At 33.4% G+C, this 20,128-nt stretch overlaps 1 protein-coding gene across 1 annotated transcript; it reads left to right on the top strand.

Moving 5' to 3' along the window:
* The first annotated feature begins 2,845 nt into the window (after positions 1-2,845).
* Positions 2,846-11,925, top strand: LOC139876245 (uncharacterized). The gene is made up of 7 exons (XM_071863539.1): positions 2,846-3,043; positions 3,815-4,742; positions 4,939-5,919; positions 6,559-6,627; positions 7,296-8,300; positions 10,433-11,326; positions 11,509-11,925. Exons 2-7 carry the CDS (start codon positions 3,819-3,821, stop codon positions 11,734-11,736), a joined length of 4,101 nt encoding a protein of 1,366 aa, XP_071719640.1. The 5' UTR covers positions 2,846-3,043; positions 3,815-3,818; the 3' UTR covers positions 11,737-11,925.
* Positions 11,926-20,128: the final 8,203 nt, after the last annotated feature.

The raw sequence follows: 20,128 nt of genomic DNA on the forward strand, positions 1-20,128 counted from the left end.
CCAATAAGTGATATTGAAAGTTAGTTTTTGATCCAAGGGTTACTTCTTCTCCATTTAAATTTTTTTGAAAATGATTAACAAAAGATGACTTTGTTATTATATATAATATAGAATATAGATATAGATATAGATATAGTAAACTTTAGGAAAGAGGTATTTCTGAATGATGTCCATGACTATCAGAATTGAAATGTCAGACAAGTAGAAAAATTATTCTTCGACACATTTCCTTGTACACATGTGTGATCCTAAAAAGTCAAATGAACAAGCTAGTCCAAAAACTAGAACGTAACCGAACTACTATAGTACGGTTTGTAAAAAAAAATTAGTATGCTAATTTGGGGATAAATAAGTGGGATAGGGTTGAATTGATTCCATATATACTAACAAAATAATTTAGGGTTTAAATCTGCTAAAAGGCAATACCATAATGTCGATCACGTGTTTTTTTTACGTATATTACTTAATTGGTGAAAACTAACGGTTAGTTAAATTTGAGACTTCCAAGCATCAGTGGGTCAAGATGCTCTCAGCTCGTTTCTCGAGGTTGGTCTTTAACGGCTCAATTTGAACCTTTCCATCCATCTCTACCGGAATTTTCAAAAAACTTCCACCTTCCATCTTTAAAGTTCCACTACCCACCTCTTGAAACCACCGTCACTTGCCACTTTTTATTTCACAAATTTATTTCCCTAACCTAACTTCTTTTAGCAATCAATATCCCTTTACCCCCAATTTCAAAATAAAGTTTTTTATAAACAAGAACTCTCTGACTTGGGAACTACGGAGCTCGATTCCGGCTAGTTTTCCTCCGATTCTTCTTCAGTCCTCAATCATCTTCTTTCTTCTTCGGCTACATCATGTCGGGCGATGATTCTGTGTAGGCGTCTAATGAATCTGTTTTGAAGGAGGTGTTGGCGGAGGGGCGTACTTTAGGTACAGGGATCATTTTGGCAATTATGATGATGGTGGCGATGTTCAGGTTTCTGTTGATAATGGAACGGAGTACGAGAAGAGGGCCGAGCATATCAAGCATAGTGAGGTTTTGAGTGAAGGTATTGGGGAAGGAGGTTTTGATGGTGGTGAGGATGATGTTGGATTTACCTCTCCGGTTGTTACGAGTAAGAAGACAGGTTTTGTAAATTCTAATGTTGTTAAGTAGGGTTCTGGAATTGTTACACCTTCTTCGGTTGCGTTCTCTTTAGATCATGTTCAAACGGCGTTAGATTCTCATGGATTTCAAAAATATAAACGGGCTCGTTGTTCAAGTTCAAGTTCTAGTGATAGTGGTGGCGGTTTAGGGTGTCTTAGAAAAGTGAACGGGAAGAGTGGTTCGGGTCTTGCTCCGGTACGTGTAGGTTTTGAAGTTGGACAATCGAGCAACAAGATGGACGGATCGGAAATGGGTCGTGTGGATTGTTTGTTTGGTAAGGAATCTGGTGTGCCTGGGATGATTAAGAGGCCTGATGTTGGGCCTGTTGTTGGGCTAGATTCTGGTGTCGGGTCGGGGGAGGGTGGTGGGTCGGGTAGTATGTTTAGTTTTTTTGAAGAGGCGACAAAAGATATTGAAGGATTGGATAGGGTGGGGGTGGAAGGTACATTGATTGGGTCGAAGACGCTTCCGAAGCTTAAAGCGGGTTCGAGGGCTCGGCTAAAGAAAGGTAAAGGGGTGGTTTGTTCGACGGTCTAAGTTTGATGGTTAAGGTCGTTCGTTTATTTGTTAGTGTCTTTGAGATCTCCTAGTTTGTGTACATGTTTGCGTGTTTGTGGTTTTATGTTGTTTGGCCTCGGTGCCTATGTTTGTATCTTTGTTCTCAGTCTTCATTTTTTTGATAAAGGCCTCGTGTTTTATTTAAGTTACGATTTAAAAAAAAAAAGTTAAATTTGAGACTATTAGTATATTATGCTAAAAAATTAAAATCAACCATAATTGATTTAAACTTTAAGTCCATCTTAATTTTTAGTACAAAAGTTTGGACAGACCATTAAATTATTTCAATAAGGCAATGAAAAAATTAAATTAAAAATAATCATTACACTATTTCCTTTAGCATTCCCAATGCTATTGTCAATCTTGTGTCAATTAAATGTCAATCTTATACTACCATTAGGAATGCATTGCCAATCATTTGCCAATTTCATTTAGCCATTCATTTCGTCAATATTCATCTTTTTGATTCACGGAAGTGTAAGTTTGGTTTATTTGTACATATAGCATTAGTATTTGTAAATTGGTTTTATTAATTAATTTAGTGTGTATTTTATGGTTGAGAGTAAGATACAACAACAATAACAACAAAAACCAATGCCACATAAGTGGTGTATGGGGGAGGTGAGATGTAGACAATCTTTCCCTTATCCGAGAATAAAGACAAGTCATTTCTCCACCCAGAGTGAAAACACTCTCAAAAGTAGAGAAAGTCATCCCTCTCTCTATTCGATAGATAGAGAGATTGTTTCCGAGTGGACCTCCTGCCAATAAGTAGGAAATTTTAAAAAAAAAAATAAAAATAAAAAATAAAATTGAGACGCCATGAAAATGGTAGAATCAAATTTTCATGAGTTTTAAATCCTGCCTGAAATTTAATTTAGGCTCTAAGAGTCGGTCAAGTCGCCAATAAATCGACGCTTGCTGTCGACTCAATAAGTAGAGCACTTATGGTTGAGGGTAAGATGTGATGGGTTAATGATAAAAAGGAAATAGGTATGTGTAATTGTGTTAAACTGAAGAACGATGTCGATGTCGATGTCCGGAATGCTGTTATGACTTTTTAGGCATTTGACTCGTCTTTAAAGTTGACTTCATCTTCATCTTTTGATTTAAGCAAACCCAATAATATCTGTAGGAAACAACAATGCAAACTACTACACTATTTCCTTCCTTTCTTCTGACTTTCTACTCATGTCATCTTTAAAGTCGACCTCATCTTATGATTTAAGCGAACCCAAACAAAATTTTAGTCTCATCTTCAAGGTCTGGATTTGGATCCGAGGATTGTTCAGTAATCCATACACGAATCCCAACCAGAACCAGTAATCGCAGGTAAAATTAGGGTTCTAATAGGTTCAATTTGGGGGGTTTGGTGTTGAGGTCTTCATCGTTGACTGTTACTTGTTACTATATCTGCAATGTAAAGCACCCTTGCAATTGCTTTAATTGGTTGCCATGAATCTTACTGTAGTACTTTTCTGTTTCCTAGTTCTTTGCCCTCTTCTATCTATATATGTACACTTTTTTTTTTTTTGTAATAAGTCAGATAAGGTATTATTGTCTTATGTAGGTGCTTTTTTTTAATAGTCAAGTTGCAGTTAAAATATTCTCACGGATGTATCTAATATTTTATACATCAAAGCCCCCATGTAGCATGCTCCCAGTTTCAATTCAAAATTATCTATGATCAGATATCAATAGCAAGTTAACGATATAAAAATACAAGTTAAACTTCAAGTTTGACCTGTTTCTCAAAAGCTTAAAAACTACTCCGTATACCAGAATAACAGAAAAGCTTTATAATACGCTTTTGAAAGCCTTTGTTGGGATGCTCTAATAACTACAGTATAAGCCACCGGTTAATATAAAAATAACAGTTTCGTATAGCCCATGACTACTTTAACACCGGTTAATTAGGGTTTGATTCTGGAGAGGGAGCCTGAGAAACGGCTACCACATCCAAGGAAGGCAGCAGGCGCTCAAATTGCCCAATCCTGATATAAATGCTATAAATGATATAAATGCTTGTGGTGTCTCATATATCTCACCTTTGAATTCATTTGTACTCCACTGTTTGAGTCGTTTATTTCATTTGATCAAGAGAAACATGGAATCTACAATCTCAAAATTTAGTCATTTACAAATCCCGCTTGAGGAAGTCCTAGAAGCCACCAACAACTTTGATGAGAAAAACGTCATCGGCCAGGGTGAGTTGGGGAAGGTGTATAAAGGGAAGCTCTGGCGGTTAGGTAAGTGGGTAAAAATTGCTGCACGGAGATTAGATAGTAAGCATAAGCGAAGAATTGAGTTCTTGACAGAAATTTCAGCACTTTCTAGTCTCAAGCATGAAAATATAGTCTCTATTATCGGGTTTTGTGATGAAAATGGTGAGAAGGTGATCATAAACAAGTACGATGTCAAGAGAAGTCTCATGATGTATCTAAGTAAGCCAACCCTGACATGGGTCCAAATATTGAAGATATGTATTGGTGTTGCACGTGCATTGAGTTACATCCATTATGAGGATGGACGTAGTTACTCTTTGATACATCGTAACATCAACAGCTCTACAATCTTATTAAATAATAAGTTTGAGCCCAAGTTATCTGGGTTTGAATATTCCATCCAGCGTTCAGTGCACGAGATGGATCAGGTTCTCATCACGGAAGCTACTGGTACAAAAGGGTATGTGGACCCAGCGATAGAAAAAACTGGTGGTGTGACTTACAAGTCGGACATATACTCATTTGGTGTTGTTTTATTGGAATTATTATACGGGAGGAAAGCATTTATTCCTGATGAATTTGATAGGTTTCTTGCTCCACTAGTCAGATTTCATGCTGACAATGGAACACTGTATGTGATCCGATCCATCCTTTTTGATCAAATAGGCCTGGAATCAGCCTCAATATTCCTACTAGCAGCATTTTCTTGCATAAATGATGAGCGAGCACAACGCCCAGATATGAAGTCTATTGTTAATGAACTTGAAAAAGTGTTGGAGCTTCAGCTTCAGTATGAAAGGCTTTATGTAAGAGCCTCCTTTTTCCCGTTTCTTTTTGCTTTCACATTTTTTTTCCCCATTATTTTAGTTGATCATGTAAACGAATTGTCAAGATATGCGGTTGACTTAAAAGTGTTCAAAAGTGGTTGTCAAATTGGTTAAAAAGAGTAAACTACAATTTCTTTTCAAGTAACAGCCTTTTATTTTTCCCTCGTTGTTGCAGAGACCTAACTTGGAACACTTGACATCTCAACTCAGTCACTTGAAGATTAGACTCGGGGATATACGTTTAGCCACCGACAACTTTTCTCAGACTTACTTCTATTTTTCAACCGAGTACTATGACTTGTATAGAGCAGAACTTGAAGACTGTGATAAAAAGAATTGTGCCTCTGTCTTTATAAAACGCATACGGCCTAGAGAAGACAAAAGAGGAGAAGAAGTATTCGCTACTGATATTGAAATGCTTACAACTTGTAAGCATCACAATATAGTCACTTTACTTGGAATTTGTGACGAGGATAATGAAAAGATCCTTGTTGTTGAGGATGCTTTTAATGGATTCCTTTTTGAATATTTTGTTGACATGAGAGACAAGTCTGTTCTTAGTTGGGAAAAACGTTTGAAAATATGCCTTGATGTTGCGTATGGATTAAAGTATCTACAACATGAGATGGAAGACCAAAAAACGGTGATAAACAATGATCTCTCTACATTTTCAGTCGCTTTAGATGAAAATTTTGGGGCAAAGATTGTTGACTTTGGGTATTCGGTGTTCCTTCCTCCGAACAAAAATTCTGTTTATTTAAATATGGTTTCTGGTGCTGAATTCTACATGGATCCAGAATATCATGAGACAAATCATTTAACAAGAGAATCAGATGTATATACTTTGGGAGTAATTTTGTTTGAAGTTTTATGTGGAAAGTTGGTCTTCGATGAAATGTATGAGAAGGAGAGTAAAGATGGGCTGGTACATGTGGCCCGCAGATGTTACCTTAAGGGAACACTAATGGAAATAATAGATCCTTTAATGATCAATGAAGCAAGTGATGACAACAATTTAGTTATAACTAAAGGTCCCAACAAAGATTCTATAGACACATTTGCAGATATTGCATATCGGTGTGTAAATGAATATCAAAACAAACGTCCAACAATGGAAGTCGTTGTTAAAGAGCTTGAGAAAGCATTATCGTTTCAAGTAAGTCAATTTATTATATGGAATTATTCCTTTTTGTCTTCAGTTTATGGATGGGTTATATACTACTGTAATTCCTAATCGTCCGTATCAGGAATTGTTAAAATCTTGATATTGTTATATTGAAATTGAAATTGATACATAAATCACAAACTATAATAGTATATAAAAACTTGTAAACTGATAACTAAGTATGCATATTAAAAATCAACCATGAGTCATATCAGTTAGTTTAATTATTGATCTGGAATACTCCTCTAAAATTAAAATTCAAAATGTTTGATAAAAATCCTATATTAAAGCACATTTTCAAGTGACTCGTATGAGTTTTCCGCCTTAATATTTGATGATGATATATATCCACCAAACCTATGCAATAAGTACTTATATTACATGCATAAATAGTTGTACTTTATAGTGAATTTATCACGATTATAATGGAAATATCACCGGCCATATAGAGAACGTACAATCTAGTCTACAGATTGACGTATATATTGCCTAGAAAACATCTTGATTTATACCGTTAAAGAAAGACAACAGAAGTTTCAGTTACTGTAGCAAAATGAAAAAGCACAACATTCGATATAAGTTTTTCTCAATAATGTTTATCTTATCATGTTATTGCTTGACTTAATGAAGGAGCATATACAATGCCAAGAACATTCCGGCCAAGTTGTGGATGGATTTGAATTGACACATGAAAATTCGGTAACACTTTTCTTCTACTTTTGTTTTCTTTATATCCTTTTCTATGTAGTATGTCAATTAATAACTAGAACAAGTTTGTAATCCGAATATGTATATGCTACTTGATCAAGTAAAGGTTAGGTTGACCCATTCAAAGCTAAAATACTCTAGTAACCATTAAATACCTAAATTTTAGGTAATATTCTCTTCAAAATATATCAAGAACATTTATTTTATTAAATAATTATATTATACTTTTTATTCATACAAAAGGTTAATAAAATAATTGCATGTCATTCACATTGTTCGTTCAAAATGATAATCAAACAAGTTATTGTCATTCAACACCAACTTCATTCAGAACCTTTGAATCATTCACATTATAAACCATTCAGTGCCAAATCATCCCGTTTTCTCAACATCTAATTCAAATACTTTTAATTAGAATGAAATACAATCATTTATTCTCAGTTTAATAAACTATCGTTTCATTTTCAATTTGGATCCGTACAATGCCATATCCTATATATTAGTTCAATTAATTGATTTTTACATTTGGGCATTGTCAGTATAATAGCTTGATAGGAATCAACAAAATAAAATAATATACGATTCTTTTCAAAGTTGTTTATATCCTTCTAGCAAATTATAAGTTCTAAGAGTAATTACCCTTTATCACAATGTTGCAGGAAAATCTCTTTGACCACCTATATATTCGATTTAGTGACATATTGTTGTCAACCAATAACTTTTCTAAGGGATACCGCGTTTACGGTGACAGAAGTTGTTACTATTACAGAGCAGAACTTGAGCATTTTGATCAAGAAAAGTTTGGCTCCATAAAAGAGAAGAATATAAGTGAACTACCAAAGAAACGCTCCAATGTACTTATTAAACGCCTCCAAGTAGAATACAAAGATGGAAAAGAGTTCCTATATAATGAAATTGAAATGCTCACAACTTGTAAGCATCCTAACATAGTCTCTCTTGTTGGATTTTGTGATGAAGATCTCGAGATGATCCTCGTTTTTGAGATTCCTATGCATGAAAGACTTGTTGATTATTTGTTGCAAAAAGAGAAGTCTATTATGCCTACATGGTCAAACCGTTTGAGAATATGCCTTGATGTTGCATATGGATTGAAGTACCTACATTATGAGAAGGAAGACCAAAAGATGATATCGCATTGTCGTATTACGAGCACTGCAATTATTGTAGATGAGAATTTTGTGGCAAAGATTTGTGATTTTGGCTACTCTACATTCCTTCAACGACCGAATCGAGATGACTTTTATTCCAATCTAGACTTTCTCGATAAGACCTTTTTCTACCGGGATCCAGATTTTTTGAAGACAGGTAAATGTAAAAGAGAAACAGATGTATATAGTTTCGGAGTACTTTTGTTTGAGATTGCATGTGGGAAGTTAGCCAGTGAAGAAATTTACACTAGGAGTGGCGAAACAGGATTGGCATCCGTGGTCCAAAGGTGCTTTTACAATGGAACACTGAAGGAAATGATACACCCTATAATAAAGGAAGAAAGACTTGGAAACAGTTTTACCCTGTTTAGGGGACCGAACGAAAATTCTCTTGATGCATTTCTGAAAATAGCAGTTGCGTGTATGGGTATCACTCACAAACGTCCAACAATGAAAGAAGTTGTAGAGGAGCTTAAGAATACCTTATCATATCAGGTAAGTTAAGTCTTTGTGAACTTACATTTTTTTTCATATCGAATATCTTTGAATCATTCATATTTATATTGTTAATAAATAAAAGGGTATAAAAGGAGTAATAAATTTACAATATTACCCTTTTAAATTTTAATTAAGATTTAAATTCAAAACTATTATTTTTTTAGTTATTAAATTCAAATAGTATGTGCTCCAAAAATATTCTAACTCTATTCTTAGAGTAAGAATATTCTTTCATGATTGCTCCTTTTATATATATATACAGGGGCAAGATTAATGGGGAAGTAACCAATCGGGGGGAAGCAAAAAGAAAAAAATTGGTTTTTTTTGGAATTTTTTTTTCAGGTATCAAGATCACACGAAAATATGAACATTTAAAAAAGACACTTCGTGATGAATGTTATTATTTAGGCGGGAAAACGATCGAAAAAAATAACATTCAAGATAATATTGATCGTAAAGAATGTTAACGTTTTTTTTCTCCATGTTTTGTGAAGTAAAATTTAGCCCGATTTAGAGTTTAGGGTTTGGTGTTTTGGGTTTAGTCCCTAAACCCAAAACCCCAAACCCTAAACTCTAAACCGTTCGTGTTAAAAACTAAATCTAAAGCCTAAATCTAAATCCTAAACCCTAAATTTCTAAACCCTAATATCTAAACCCTATAAACCCTAATATCTAAACCCTATTATCTAAACCCTAATATCTAAAACCTCAGCATACACTCGAAAAACACGATAATTGTTATATATTACTTCTTCGAGCGTTTTCCCGCCAAAATAAAAACATTTATCACAAAGTGTTTTTATTAAATGTTCATATTTTCATCCAATCTATAATGTTCGTGAACAAAGTTTTTTCAAAAAACGAAAAAAAAAAAAAGTTTTTGCTTCTCCCGATTGGTTACTTCCCTCTTGATCCTACCACTATATATATATATATATATATATATATATATATATATATATATAGTGTAAGGATTTCGGCTCTAGTTATTAAGTCGACAGCAAACGTCGATTTATTGGCGACTTGACTGACTCTTGGAGCCTAAATTAAATTTCAGGCAGGATTTAAAACCCATGGAAATTTGATTTTACTATTTTCATGGCGTTTCAATTTTATTTTTAATTTTATTTTTTTAAAAAACTTTTTCCTACTTATTGGCCGGAGGTCCACTCGGTAGCAATCGCTCTATCCGCCGAATAGAGAGAGGGATGACTTTCTCTACTTTTGAGAGTGTTTTCACTCTGGGTGGAGAAATGACTTGTCTTTATTCTCAGATAGGAGAAGGATTGTCTACACTCACCTCCCCCATACACCACTTATGTGGCATTGGGTTTTGTTGTTGTGTTGTAGTGCAAGGATCAAATGAGAACCTTTTTAGGCTAGAGAACCGTGAGAATTCGTTGGTCTAACAAAAAAAGGGGTGATGTCGAACATTTTTGGGGTGTGGTCGAACATTTTTGGGAGATGCAAGAAATCACTTTCGTTCTACATTCATGTTCTACATCTTGTTTAACATTCTTGTTCTACATTTTTCAGTATTTTTCTAACAATTTTTGTGTGATTTTGGGTTTTAGGGTTTAGATTTAGCGTTTAACACGAACGGTTTAGAGTTTTGGGTTTAGGGATCTAAACCCAAAACACTAAACCGCAAACCCTAAACCCTAAACTCTATATCGGGCTAAATTTAGAAGAAAAAAAAAGTTGAATTCAAACAAAAATAGTTGAATTTGAACAATTTTGTGTCTTCTATGTGAACAACTTTTGGTTAACAAAAAAAGGTGAGGTTGAACAAAAATAGCCGAATTCAAACAAAAATTGTTAGAACCTAATGTAGAACATGAATTGTTCGAATTCACCATAAAATTGTTCGCCCTCACCCCTATTTTGTTCGACCGCGTAGTTCCCTGGGTTATCTCCTTAATTGAGTTCTCATGGGATCCTCACCCTATATATATATATATACATATATATGTATATATATACATATATATGTATGTATATACATATATATAGTTAAAGGTTCAAACAATAACTACAAAAAGGTACAAAATTGTGATAACTTTTAAATTTCCTCTTCTTATAATGCATGTATAATGTATATTTTATTAAATTGGTGTCATGGTTGACAGGAAAACCATAAAGACCCCCTCAGGATTTCACTTAAAGATGTACAATTAGCCACTGAAAATTTCGATGATAAAAAATGTGTCGGGAATGGAGGGTTTGGGAAAGTTTATAAAGGAAAACTTCCACAAAGTGATCATACAATTGTTGCAAAGCTATTGGATGTAAAGGGTGGTCAGGGGGAAAAAGAATTTCAGATTGAGCTTCAAATTCTTTTCAAGTATAAGCACAATAACATCATCAGTCTTGTAGGCTATTGTGACGAAAACGATGCAAAAATCATTGTGTATGAGTATGCGTCAAAAGGAAGTCTTGATAGGTACTTGAATGATACTTGTCTTACTTGGACGACACGACTTAACATATGCATTGATGTTGCAACCGCATTGGATTTCCTTCATAGTGGAATCGGAAAACAAGCAACGGTGATACATAGGGACATCAAAACAGCTAACATTCTACTAAACGATGATTGGCGTGCAAAACTTGTTGATTTCGGGCTTTCGTTGATAAGTGCAATAGATAAGGAAACTGATTATGCCATCGATAAGGTGTGTGGCACAGACGGCTACGTGGATCCAGTTTATAAAAAATCGGGTGTCTTAACCAAAGAGTCTGATATATATTCGTTTGGTGTCGTTTTATTTGAGATCTTAAGTGGAAGATCAGATTTTTTGATCCAAAAACACGAAGGTGTGTCTCTACCATGTTTCGTCAAAGACAAAATTGAAAAAGGACTTCAACATGACGTTGTCTTTGAGGATATAAAAGCACAGATCAATCCGGAAGCATTAAAGGTATTTCAAATGATTGCCTACGGGTGCTTAAATGACAAAAGAGAAGATCGACCGAAAGCAAACGAAGTCTTGGAACAACTTATGAAAGCAATGGAATTACAAGTAAGTTACCATAATATGAGTGTTCTGACTTTCTTTTTCCTTTTTACTCAAAAGCTATTTCATAATCTAGCTTTTTATTTGAAAGCTAAATTCCTTTTTATCAAATTACATTAGTTTATAATCTACCTCTTTAATGTGTCTGAGAAGTGTTCAATCAACTGATATATCTAATTTACTTGTAGATGTCGAGAGGTGATGGAGCTTCTTCTTCCACAACTGTTATATCTAATAATTTACTTGCAAGATTGAAAGTTAAATGGTATATTCGTGAGTGGAAAAAGTATTTCTACAAGGTTGTATGTGTTACCTTGTGTCTAAGCTTCATTATTTATATGTTGTGGATTTTATTGTCCAGTGAATGGATGGAGGTTATTGTGTCAAAATTCAACGTGAATCATGTGTTTACTTAAAAATAGTTGTGTTTTGTTAATTTTGAAATTATTAAGTTACACCATCAAGGTTATGTATGTTCTTTCCAATCTGAACTGGAATCAGCGTAGATATTCAGAGGTGGGATATGTAAATGTCAATTTCATTATTTTGTAATGTTATACGGTGAATGTACTACATTTTATGTAAATTTCATTATTTTAATGACATATTATATTGAAATGCTTCATATTGACCCCATGTCAGTTTATTAAGGTACTGCTAGATAGTCTTTAGTGGTTCTTTCTTGGTGGTTGAGTTTGAGTCTACTGATAATTCTTAGCGTCTTGCTAGTTTACAATTCATGCATTCAAAATTGGCCATCTTACTTAATTTGGACCTTTTTATATACTGAACCAGAGGTTAGAGGTACCCTCTGCAAAATACAACCTTCAACGTATAAGAAAAATGATACTAGTAAAATAAGCATTCATATTCAAAAAAACTACAACCATAAGATCAGCATGAAAACTAACAAACTATACATCATAGTAGAGACAAGATCCGTTGAACTTTCCGAACAATGCTCGGCCAACAAGTGAACTTCCCGTTAAAAATGAAATCGTTTCTAGCGATCCAAATGGTCCAACGTGTAGCCGGACCAATCAAACACCAAAACTTCTTGTCGTTAACCCCCATGCCAAAGTACCAATCATTCGAAAATTCGACAATCAAAGACAAAAACACCCATATAATATTCTACCAACGACAAAGAGCCGACTAAATTTTGAACGTCCAAGAACAATGCAATAATAAGAGCTCAATAGACTCAACCTTGCTATCGCACCAAACACATAAAGGCGAATGATCTTGAGGCAAGATATGACAATGAATTAAGATTTCTCTAACCGGAATGTTATCTTTGATCGCGAGCCAATGAAAAAACATAATTTTGGAGGGAACACAATTGTTCCATATTAATTGGTACCAAAGAGAAGGTTGTAAGTTCGAACATCGTCATCTACATTATAAACAACGCAATCCTTTGAAGGGATCCACTGAATTTGATCGGCTTCGTGATTTATCAACTTAAAATTGGCCAAAATAAATTGTGGTTCACTAGCTTTAATAGAATCAAACAATGACAGTGGAAGGTTCAAATGCAAATACCAACCTTACTAAGGGGGTGTTTGGATTTGCGTTTTGAAAATTGATTATGCGTTTTAGATAATTGATTTTAGATAATTGGCTGTAGCAAAACGTGGTTTTGATAAATGGTGTTTGGATTTGATTATGCTGTTTGATATCGTAATAATCAGATAATCAGTTTTTTGAGTGTTTGGGAAAGTCAGATTATCTGATAGCTTACGATGTAAAATTACCAAAAAGGACATTAGTTAAAAGTAATAAAAGTTGTACTAAATTATACCATGTAAAGTCAGATTATTTAATTATACCTTTTTAAAAGTTGAATTAAATTATGATCAAATATAAATATATATATACATATAGCGTGAGAACAATATTATTATTGCTAACTAATAAACTAAACGTAAATTCATTAGTTCTATGGAATTTCAAACATACAATCACAAAATGTCGGAAACAATAAGATAAGTCAAGAAAAAGAATAGGTGTAGCTTACCTAGAATATAACAGGTTGAAGATAGCCCCAGCGCTTTAAGAATAAAGTAGGATTTTTCTTGTAAAGAATTAAATTATTACGGAGTATTTATAAGGGTATAGCGGTAAAAAAGAATTAGCGGGAGATTTATAAAGAACCGCGTTTTCTCCACAGTGACCCCTGACCCACTTTTTGGAAAACGCATTTTTGAGCCAAGAAAACGTGAAAAATCAATTTTGCAAAATATTTGTCAAACACTAGAATATTGATTTTTTATGATTTGTAAACGTGATAATTAAAAAATCAAGCTTAAATCGCAAACACAAACACAAACACCAACCTTGCTACGTAACATCAGAAAAGTGGATATCTAAACATATTAAAATAGGCCTCTTGGACCCAGCCATTCGGCCTTTTGTTTTGTTTTCGAGGTTGTGGGTGTTTCATGAGGCTGACCTCATGGTTAAGATTTTTTTTTCGGGCAGCTCCTCGGCTGCCATGTCCACCATCAACGCATCGAAAACACGCGTTGAAAACGCATGTCGAAAACGCATGTCGAAAACGCATGTCGGAATCACGTGTTGAAAACGTGCGTCGAAATCGCGAGTTGAAAATGTTGGTCGATAAAGGACTTGACATGTTATACGAAGTTGACACTTAACTGAACTGAGAAAGTTAACAAAAGTTGTGATGACCCGGAAATTTCTGACCAAATTTAACTTAATCTTTGTATGATTAACATTTCCGACACGATAAGCAAAGTCTGTAAAACTGAATCTCAAAATTTTTGAACTACTTTTATATATTTAAATACCCTTCGGTTGTTTTCGACGGTTCGCGAACAATTATATGTAAATAGATACATATATACTATAACTTGAAAAGGTAACAATGTATTAATTGTTTGATACCGTACATTAAACTTATTGGTTTAAATATCTATTTGAATATATATGATAAGTTGAAATATTTATTATTAAAATTTATTTATAAATAACTTTCAATGTGTATTTAAAAACTGATCTATGTATATTAAAAAGATATATACATATATATAATTTCAAGTTATTTAGTAAACGATAGTAACATTCTGTCGTGGCCCGTCCTAATCCACCTGGACAAAGTCAACAACATCTGGTCCCAGTGCGAGGTACTGACGAACGACTCCAAGTAATATCTTTAAAATGAGCAAATGCACAGCGGAAGGTTTCTTTAATACCTGAGAATAAACATGCTTAAAAGTGTCAACCAAAAGGTTGGTGAGTTCATAGTTTTAATGTTTCACATTATCTGTATATAAAAGTAAACCACAAGGTTTCAGTTGTTTCATCCGAAACATTTATCAGGTTATAAAAGTGGACCACAAGATTTCAGTTGTTTCATCTGAAACGTTTATCAATCGGTTCTACATAACAGAGCACCCTGATAACTAAACTTAACGTATATATAGTAAGTACCCCTGTTTTAACATACATGCAACCAACATGTACAATACACGCAAAACAACGTATACTAAACTCAAATATCATACGTCCGCTTTTATAGTTCAGGCTAGGGTCTCTATACCTGAAATGGACGGGGATGTCAAGCCCTATGGATCCATATACAACTATTCGCGCCCACCAGTTCTTATAACCGGCAGTTACTAGTTACCAAAGCTAAGGGATTTTCGGTTCAAACTCAGTGTAGAATTTAGAATGTACTTGTGTCCATTGCGTTTAAAATAAAGTGCATGTATTCTCAGCCCAAAAATATAGAGAAAAAGGGATCTATGAAAACTCACCTTAGTACGAGTGATGAGAGTTAACGGGTAAATGAGATATCGATCCAAAATCAGTATGCCCTAAATTATTTTGATAGATTAATAACAAGACAATAAAATAAAAAAATTGGTTCACATATAATAATTTTTAAATTATAACCTTGATTTCTATGTACTAATTTTTGTTCTTTTATTTTAAAAAAAATTTTAACTAAGAGTTGGGACATGTTTTGAATAATTATGTATTTTATATCTGTTTAGTTAAAAATTGTGAAAATAATCATACTTCGAGAACTGAAAGGGTAAATCACAAAATCATATTATATTATACACAAAATATAAATATTCTGATTATGTGTTCGAATACAAAGATTGAATTAACTTAACGTTGTAGGTTACAAATTTTAATTATGACTATTTAACAAACAATTTTAAAATCTATTTTGAGTTGGATTGTAACAATATACATACTATAGGGGGTAAAAAGTATCAAATTTAGTTTTGCTTAACAAGTTTGTAGGTTTATTGAAAACTTAAGGACTGGAAGTGTAACTTGAAATGTGAATTCATGTCTCCAACTTCCCCATTTACGTAAACAAACGGAAGCAATTATTTACAGTGCTTAATTCTTTTTAATTATTAATTTGTCATTTGATTTGATTAAAGACATTACACAAAACTGATCATGACATAATATTGTGGTAGTGTATAGTATTATGTATTACTCCGTATTATTATTATTATTTAAAAAAAAAAAAAAAAAACTATCATATGCTTTGTTCTACGACTAAACTGAAAGTTGGTTATATTAAAATTGATGGAGTCATCTTCTTTATAGTAGTTACTCCATGAACAACCAAAATAGCGATTCAAAATTTCATATTATTAAACGAGTACACTAAGTTTTAAATCCCAAATTGTTAATAAGCTTTACATATTAGGATTCAAGTTAGGATAAGTTTTACCTTCAATGAAACCGAGTTAAAATTGAACAAATACGAAAGCTATCGTTCCCAATCTCCGGTGCATCTTCCAAAGGGATCCGTTCATCTTATTTTTGATCCTACTTGATTATTGAGATTGTGAAGTTTTTATATTTGTTAAAAATAAAATATGGTGAGAGACTATTTATAATCACACGATCGATCAATCCCACAAATCACGGTAAAATAAAGTTGGAAAGTCGCATAAATACAAAATGTGGGTCCGACCAACTCCATTTAGTAACGTCAATTCCTTTTTAATATTTGATGATGATGGTCTTGTTTATTATTTATTTATTTTGAACCAATAATTTACTCCGTATAATATTACTTTATTATTACCATTATTATTAGTTTATCTCATTGATAAAAGTTAACTATTAACTATAATAGTTATATATTGTAACCAAATACTGCATGTCAATAATTAATTAATCAACTTACATACTTAAAACATTATTAATTTGTACATAATTTTAATTTGGGTTATTATAACATATCATACTTAAAATGATTTCGTCCCCGAAATCAGGAAAAATAGTATTTACTATGTGTATATTTATTTTCGGTTATTACAATATATCCCTCTAAAATGGTTTCTTAAATTGAGGTGGTGACCAAAATTAAAATGCTGAGACTCGAACGATAAACGATCTCTATCCGATAAATAAGACATTACGCGATTTATAATACGGGAGAAAAATAATAATTCATGAATAAAATATAGGAATATTTTATTATTTCTAATGACATAGGAATGTCATATAAAAGAATTCGGATTTGAAAATCACGAATATATAATCGTTGGTTTGAAAACCGAGACAATTCATCGAATAAAAACGTTCTACTTAGGAACGTACTAACACATTTTGATCTAATAAATAATATAGGAATATTATTTAATTTATATAGAATATAATCTAGTCACATAAATCGACATGGCAAAGATACCAGTTAACGAAAGTTAAATACTTAACAGGAAACTAAAAAAAATAACGGAAAAAGTAGGGTCGTGACAGTACCTACCCGTTAAAGGAAATTTCGTCCCGAAATTTGGCTGATGGCCTTTATTTTTGAAAACAAGAATATTTTCGTGAAGAATACAAATGAAATAAACGTAGAGTTTCTCATCATTGAGTAATATGAATAATTTAATTTGGTTACGCGGAAAGTATGAGTGAAGCTGTCGCAAAAGAGTGAAATGGAGTCATAAATGTTCGCCTTAACTTGTCGACGTAGTCACGGTCGATTTCCGGATTTCAAGGGATTTAAAGGAAAATCTTTGAAATCTATATAAGATTTGATTCGCCGAGATTTAAGAAAATTAGGATCCTCTTTAATTAAAATGCGGTAACCTGCCCCGGTTACTTTGTCCGGTATTTCCATTATAAATTGTCTTCTTCCGTTTCATAATTTTCACCACCCCTAAAACTTTCTTCCTCATTTCTTATTCCAAAGTTTGTGAAATGCTCAATCCGGTTCTAGTTTTGAACATCATTCTGGTTATTACAACCATCATTTTCCTTTTTCAATTGCCACCAGAAGAATCTGTTTACTTCTATTATGCCCTAGGGGTTATTGTATTCATCATTCTCCCGTGTCTCTATATTGCTATTCGCATAGACATACATGGTTTATGATTTTTCTTGTTTGCTGCGATTTATACTCCTTTTTCTATTTTCGGGCTTCATGCGTTTGTTTTCTCTGCTTGCTATTAAGCACATCAAGTACAGGTCCAGAATTCGTAGGTTTGGATCTCAGGATGAACATAACTAATGTTCTAAGAAAGAAGTGGTAATAGCACAATCTGATTTGTCAAATTACCAGAAGTTACAGAAAAGACCGAATCATCAAAAAAAATTATTTTCTTGATATGTTTATAGATTAGATAGAATGTAAGAGTCGTGTAACATGACACATGATGATGGTATGGCCTGTGAATCATCACGTTCCATTAGAAACTCAGCATGACTTACTGTAATATAACCACGTTGATCAGGCGTCATTATATTATACTAACTCATGCATTAGTTTCCAACATTACTTCAAAATCATTCGTAATTCAAACTTGAATTTTCAAAAATATCGAGGATATTTATAATGAAAGATACGATGATATCTTAGAATTTCTAAAATACCTGAAATCAGAGGATGATGAAGAATATGTTCTGCAAGAATTTGAAATAAGTAAGGAGCAAGATATTTGCTAATTATTTCATCAGAAACAGAATCATCTAGATTCTTTATGTACAAGTTTAGTCCTTATGACTTGTTCACAGTCTCCTTCATGGTTTGCTCAATGTGTTTTTCAGTTCCAAATCTGAACTTTTTCATTATTATCATACTTTTGACTGTTAACGTTGTCTTCAGTTTTCGCTGCTTCATCAGCTTTTTCAAACTCGAAGAACAGATTCGTAGGTTAGGGTGCTTTTCAGAAGTTCCGGATTAATCTCATAAGTCCAGAAGATAGACGTTATATATATATAGATAATTGTTGGCGTAGAAACGCTGCGAAATTCGAGAATAATGATTGGTGCTTTCTGGTATGTGGTATAACAATTATCATTTCAAGACGATAATGAGTACATGATCAGATTTCAAGATATAAATGGTGATTTCCGGAGAGACTCAAATTGCAGAGTAACGGAGTTGCTGGTATATTTACTGTTAATCTGGTGGGATATAAAAGGTTCCCCGGTAACAACAATAGAATGGGCAATCGTATATGTCAAGGTTTAATTAAGGCTTATCCAAATGAAAAGTCGAAGTTGACTTACTGAAGTTAAAAACTGAATACTTGAAAAGGAATTGTAAGGTTATTTTCAGTAATAATAATGCCGAAGGATTTATCACAGATACGTGTTGAAGTTTTACTTAGGTTTAGAGAGCTTTCCATATGTAAGATTATAAGTATAAATCTTTCTTCTCGTAGATATCGTATAGTTGGTTCGTCTTCTCGTTTGTTCATTAGTTGAGGTGTTTTCAAGAATTTCAATGGGTTTGAATGCAAAGTGTAATCATATGATGTTATAGTATAGTTTTGAATTCAAAGCATGGTTTTCAAAGCATGGTTTTGAAAGATGTAAGAATCTAAGAGTAATGTTTTCTATTCAATCTTGACTTGGATTCTGATCTATCGAAATCAGAATATATAATCGAATTTGTATGGAAACGGTTGTTCTTGGGTGAATGGATACGTATATTTGTAGGTTTGAGCAGTATAGTTAATGATTGCTGAAGAGTGTACAGTGTAACACATTAATGTGACATTTATATATTTCTAGGGTATTACCTACCCGTTAAAATATTCTCGTCATTAATAGTTTGTACAAAAGGATTTTTAATTACAATCTTTATGAAAATATATGTATTTATATTTCCTTCAGATGTAATATAGATTTAATGAGTTATTAAACTCATTTGATTTTCGATTGAAACTTAGAAATGAATAATCTCTTCTATATTAGAGATTACATAATCGCCGCAGGATATTTCTTCAATGAAATGATGATTCGATACTTCATCGTTTATTGTTGTTGGTATTCCTTGGTATCTACGGTGCGTATGACGTCGATGCTTGTGGAACAGATTGTGAAGTTGATGTTTGCGGTGCGGATGTTGTTGTTGTTGTTGGTGGTATTGGTACTGTTGTTGGTTGTGCTGCTGGTACTGGTGGTGCCGGTGATGCCTGTAAATTTTGCATCATATTCTCCAGAGCCACTACTCGGGCGCGGAGCTCGTTAACTTCTTCTATTACTCCAGGATGATTGGCGGTTGGAACAAGAGGATGAATAAAGTTTAAAATTCTGGATATCATATAATCGTTGCGAGATATCCTGGAAATGAGGGTGAATATGGTGTTTCGGACCGGTTCACCGGTAAGTGCTTCAGGTTCTTCACCAAGAGGTGAATTCGGTTGGTGAAAAGGATCGCCTTCCTCTTGTCTCCACTGATTAAGTCGACTACGAACCCATCCCCAATTCATCCAGAATTGGTGATGACTGATTGGTTGATTCATTCCGGTTACACTCTTTCGAAACTCAGGTGGAAATCCATATCGGAAT

The sequence above is a fragment of the Rutidosis leptorrhynchoides genome, chromosome 11, assembly GCF_046630445.1.
Source record: "Rutidosis leptorrhynchoides isolate AG116_Rl617_1_P2 chromosome 11, CSIRO_AGI_Rlap_v1, whole genome shotgun sequence".
In the NCBI taxonomy this organism is placed as follows: Eukaryota; Viridiplantae; Streptophyta; class Magnoliopsida; order Asterales; family Asteraceae; genus Rutidosis; species Rutidosis leptorrhynchoides.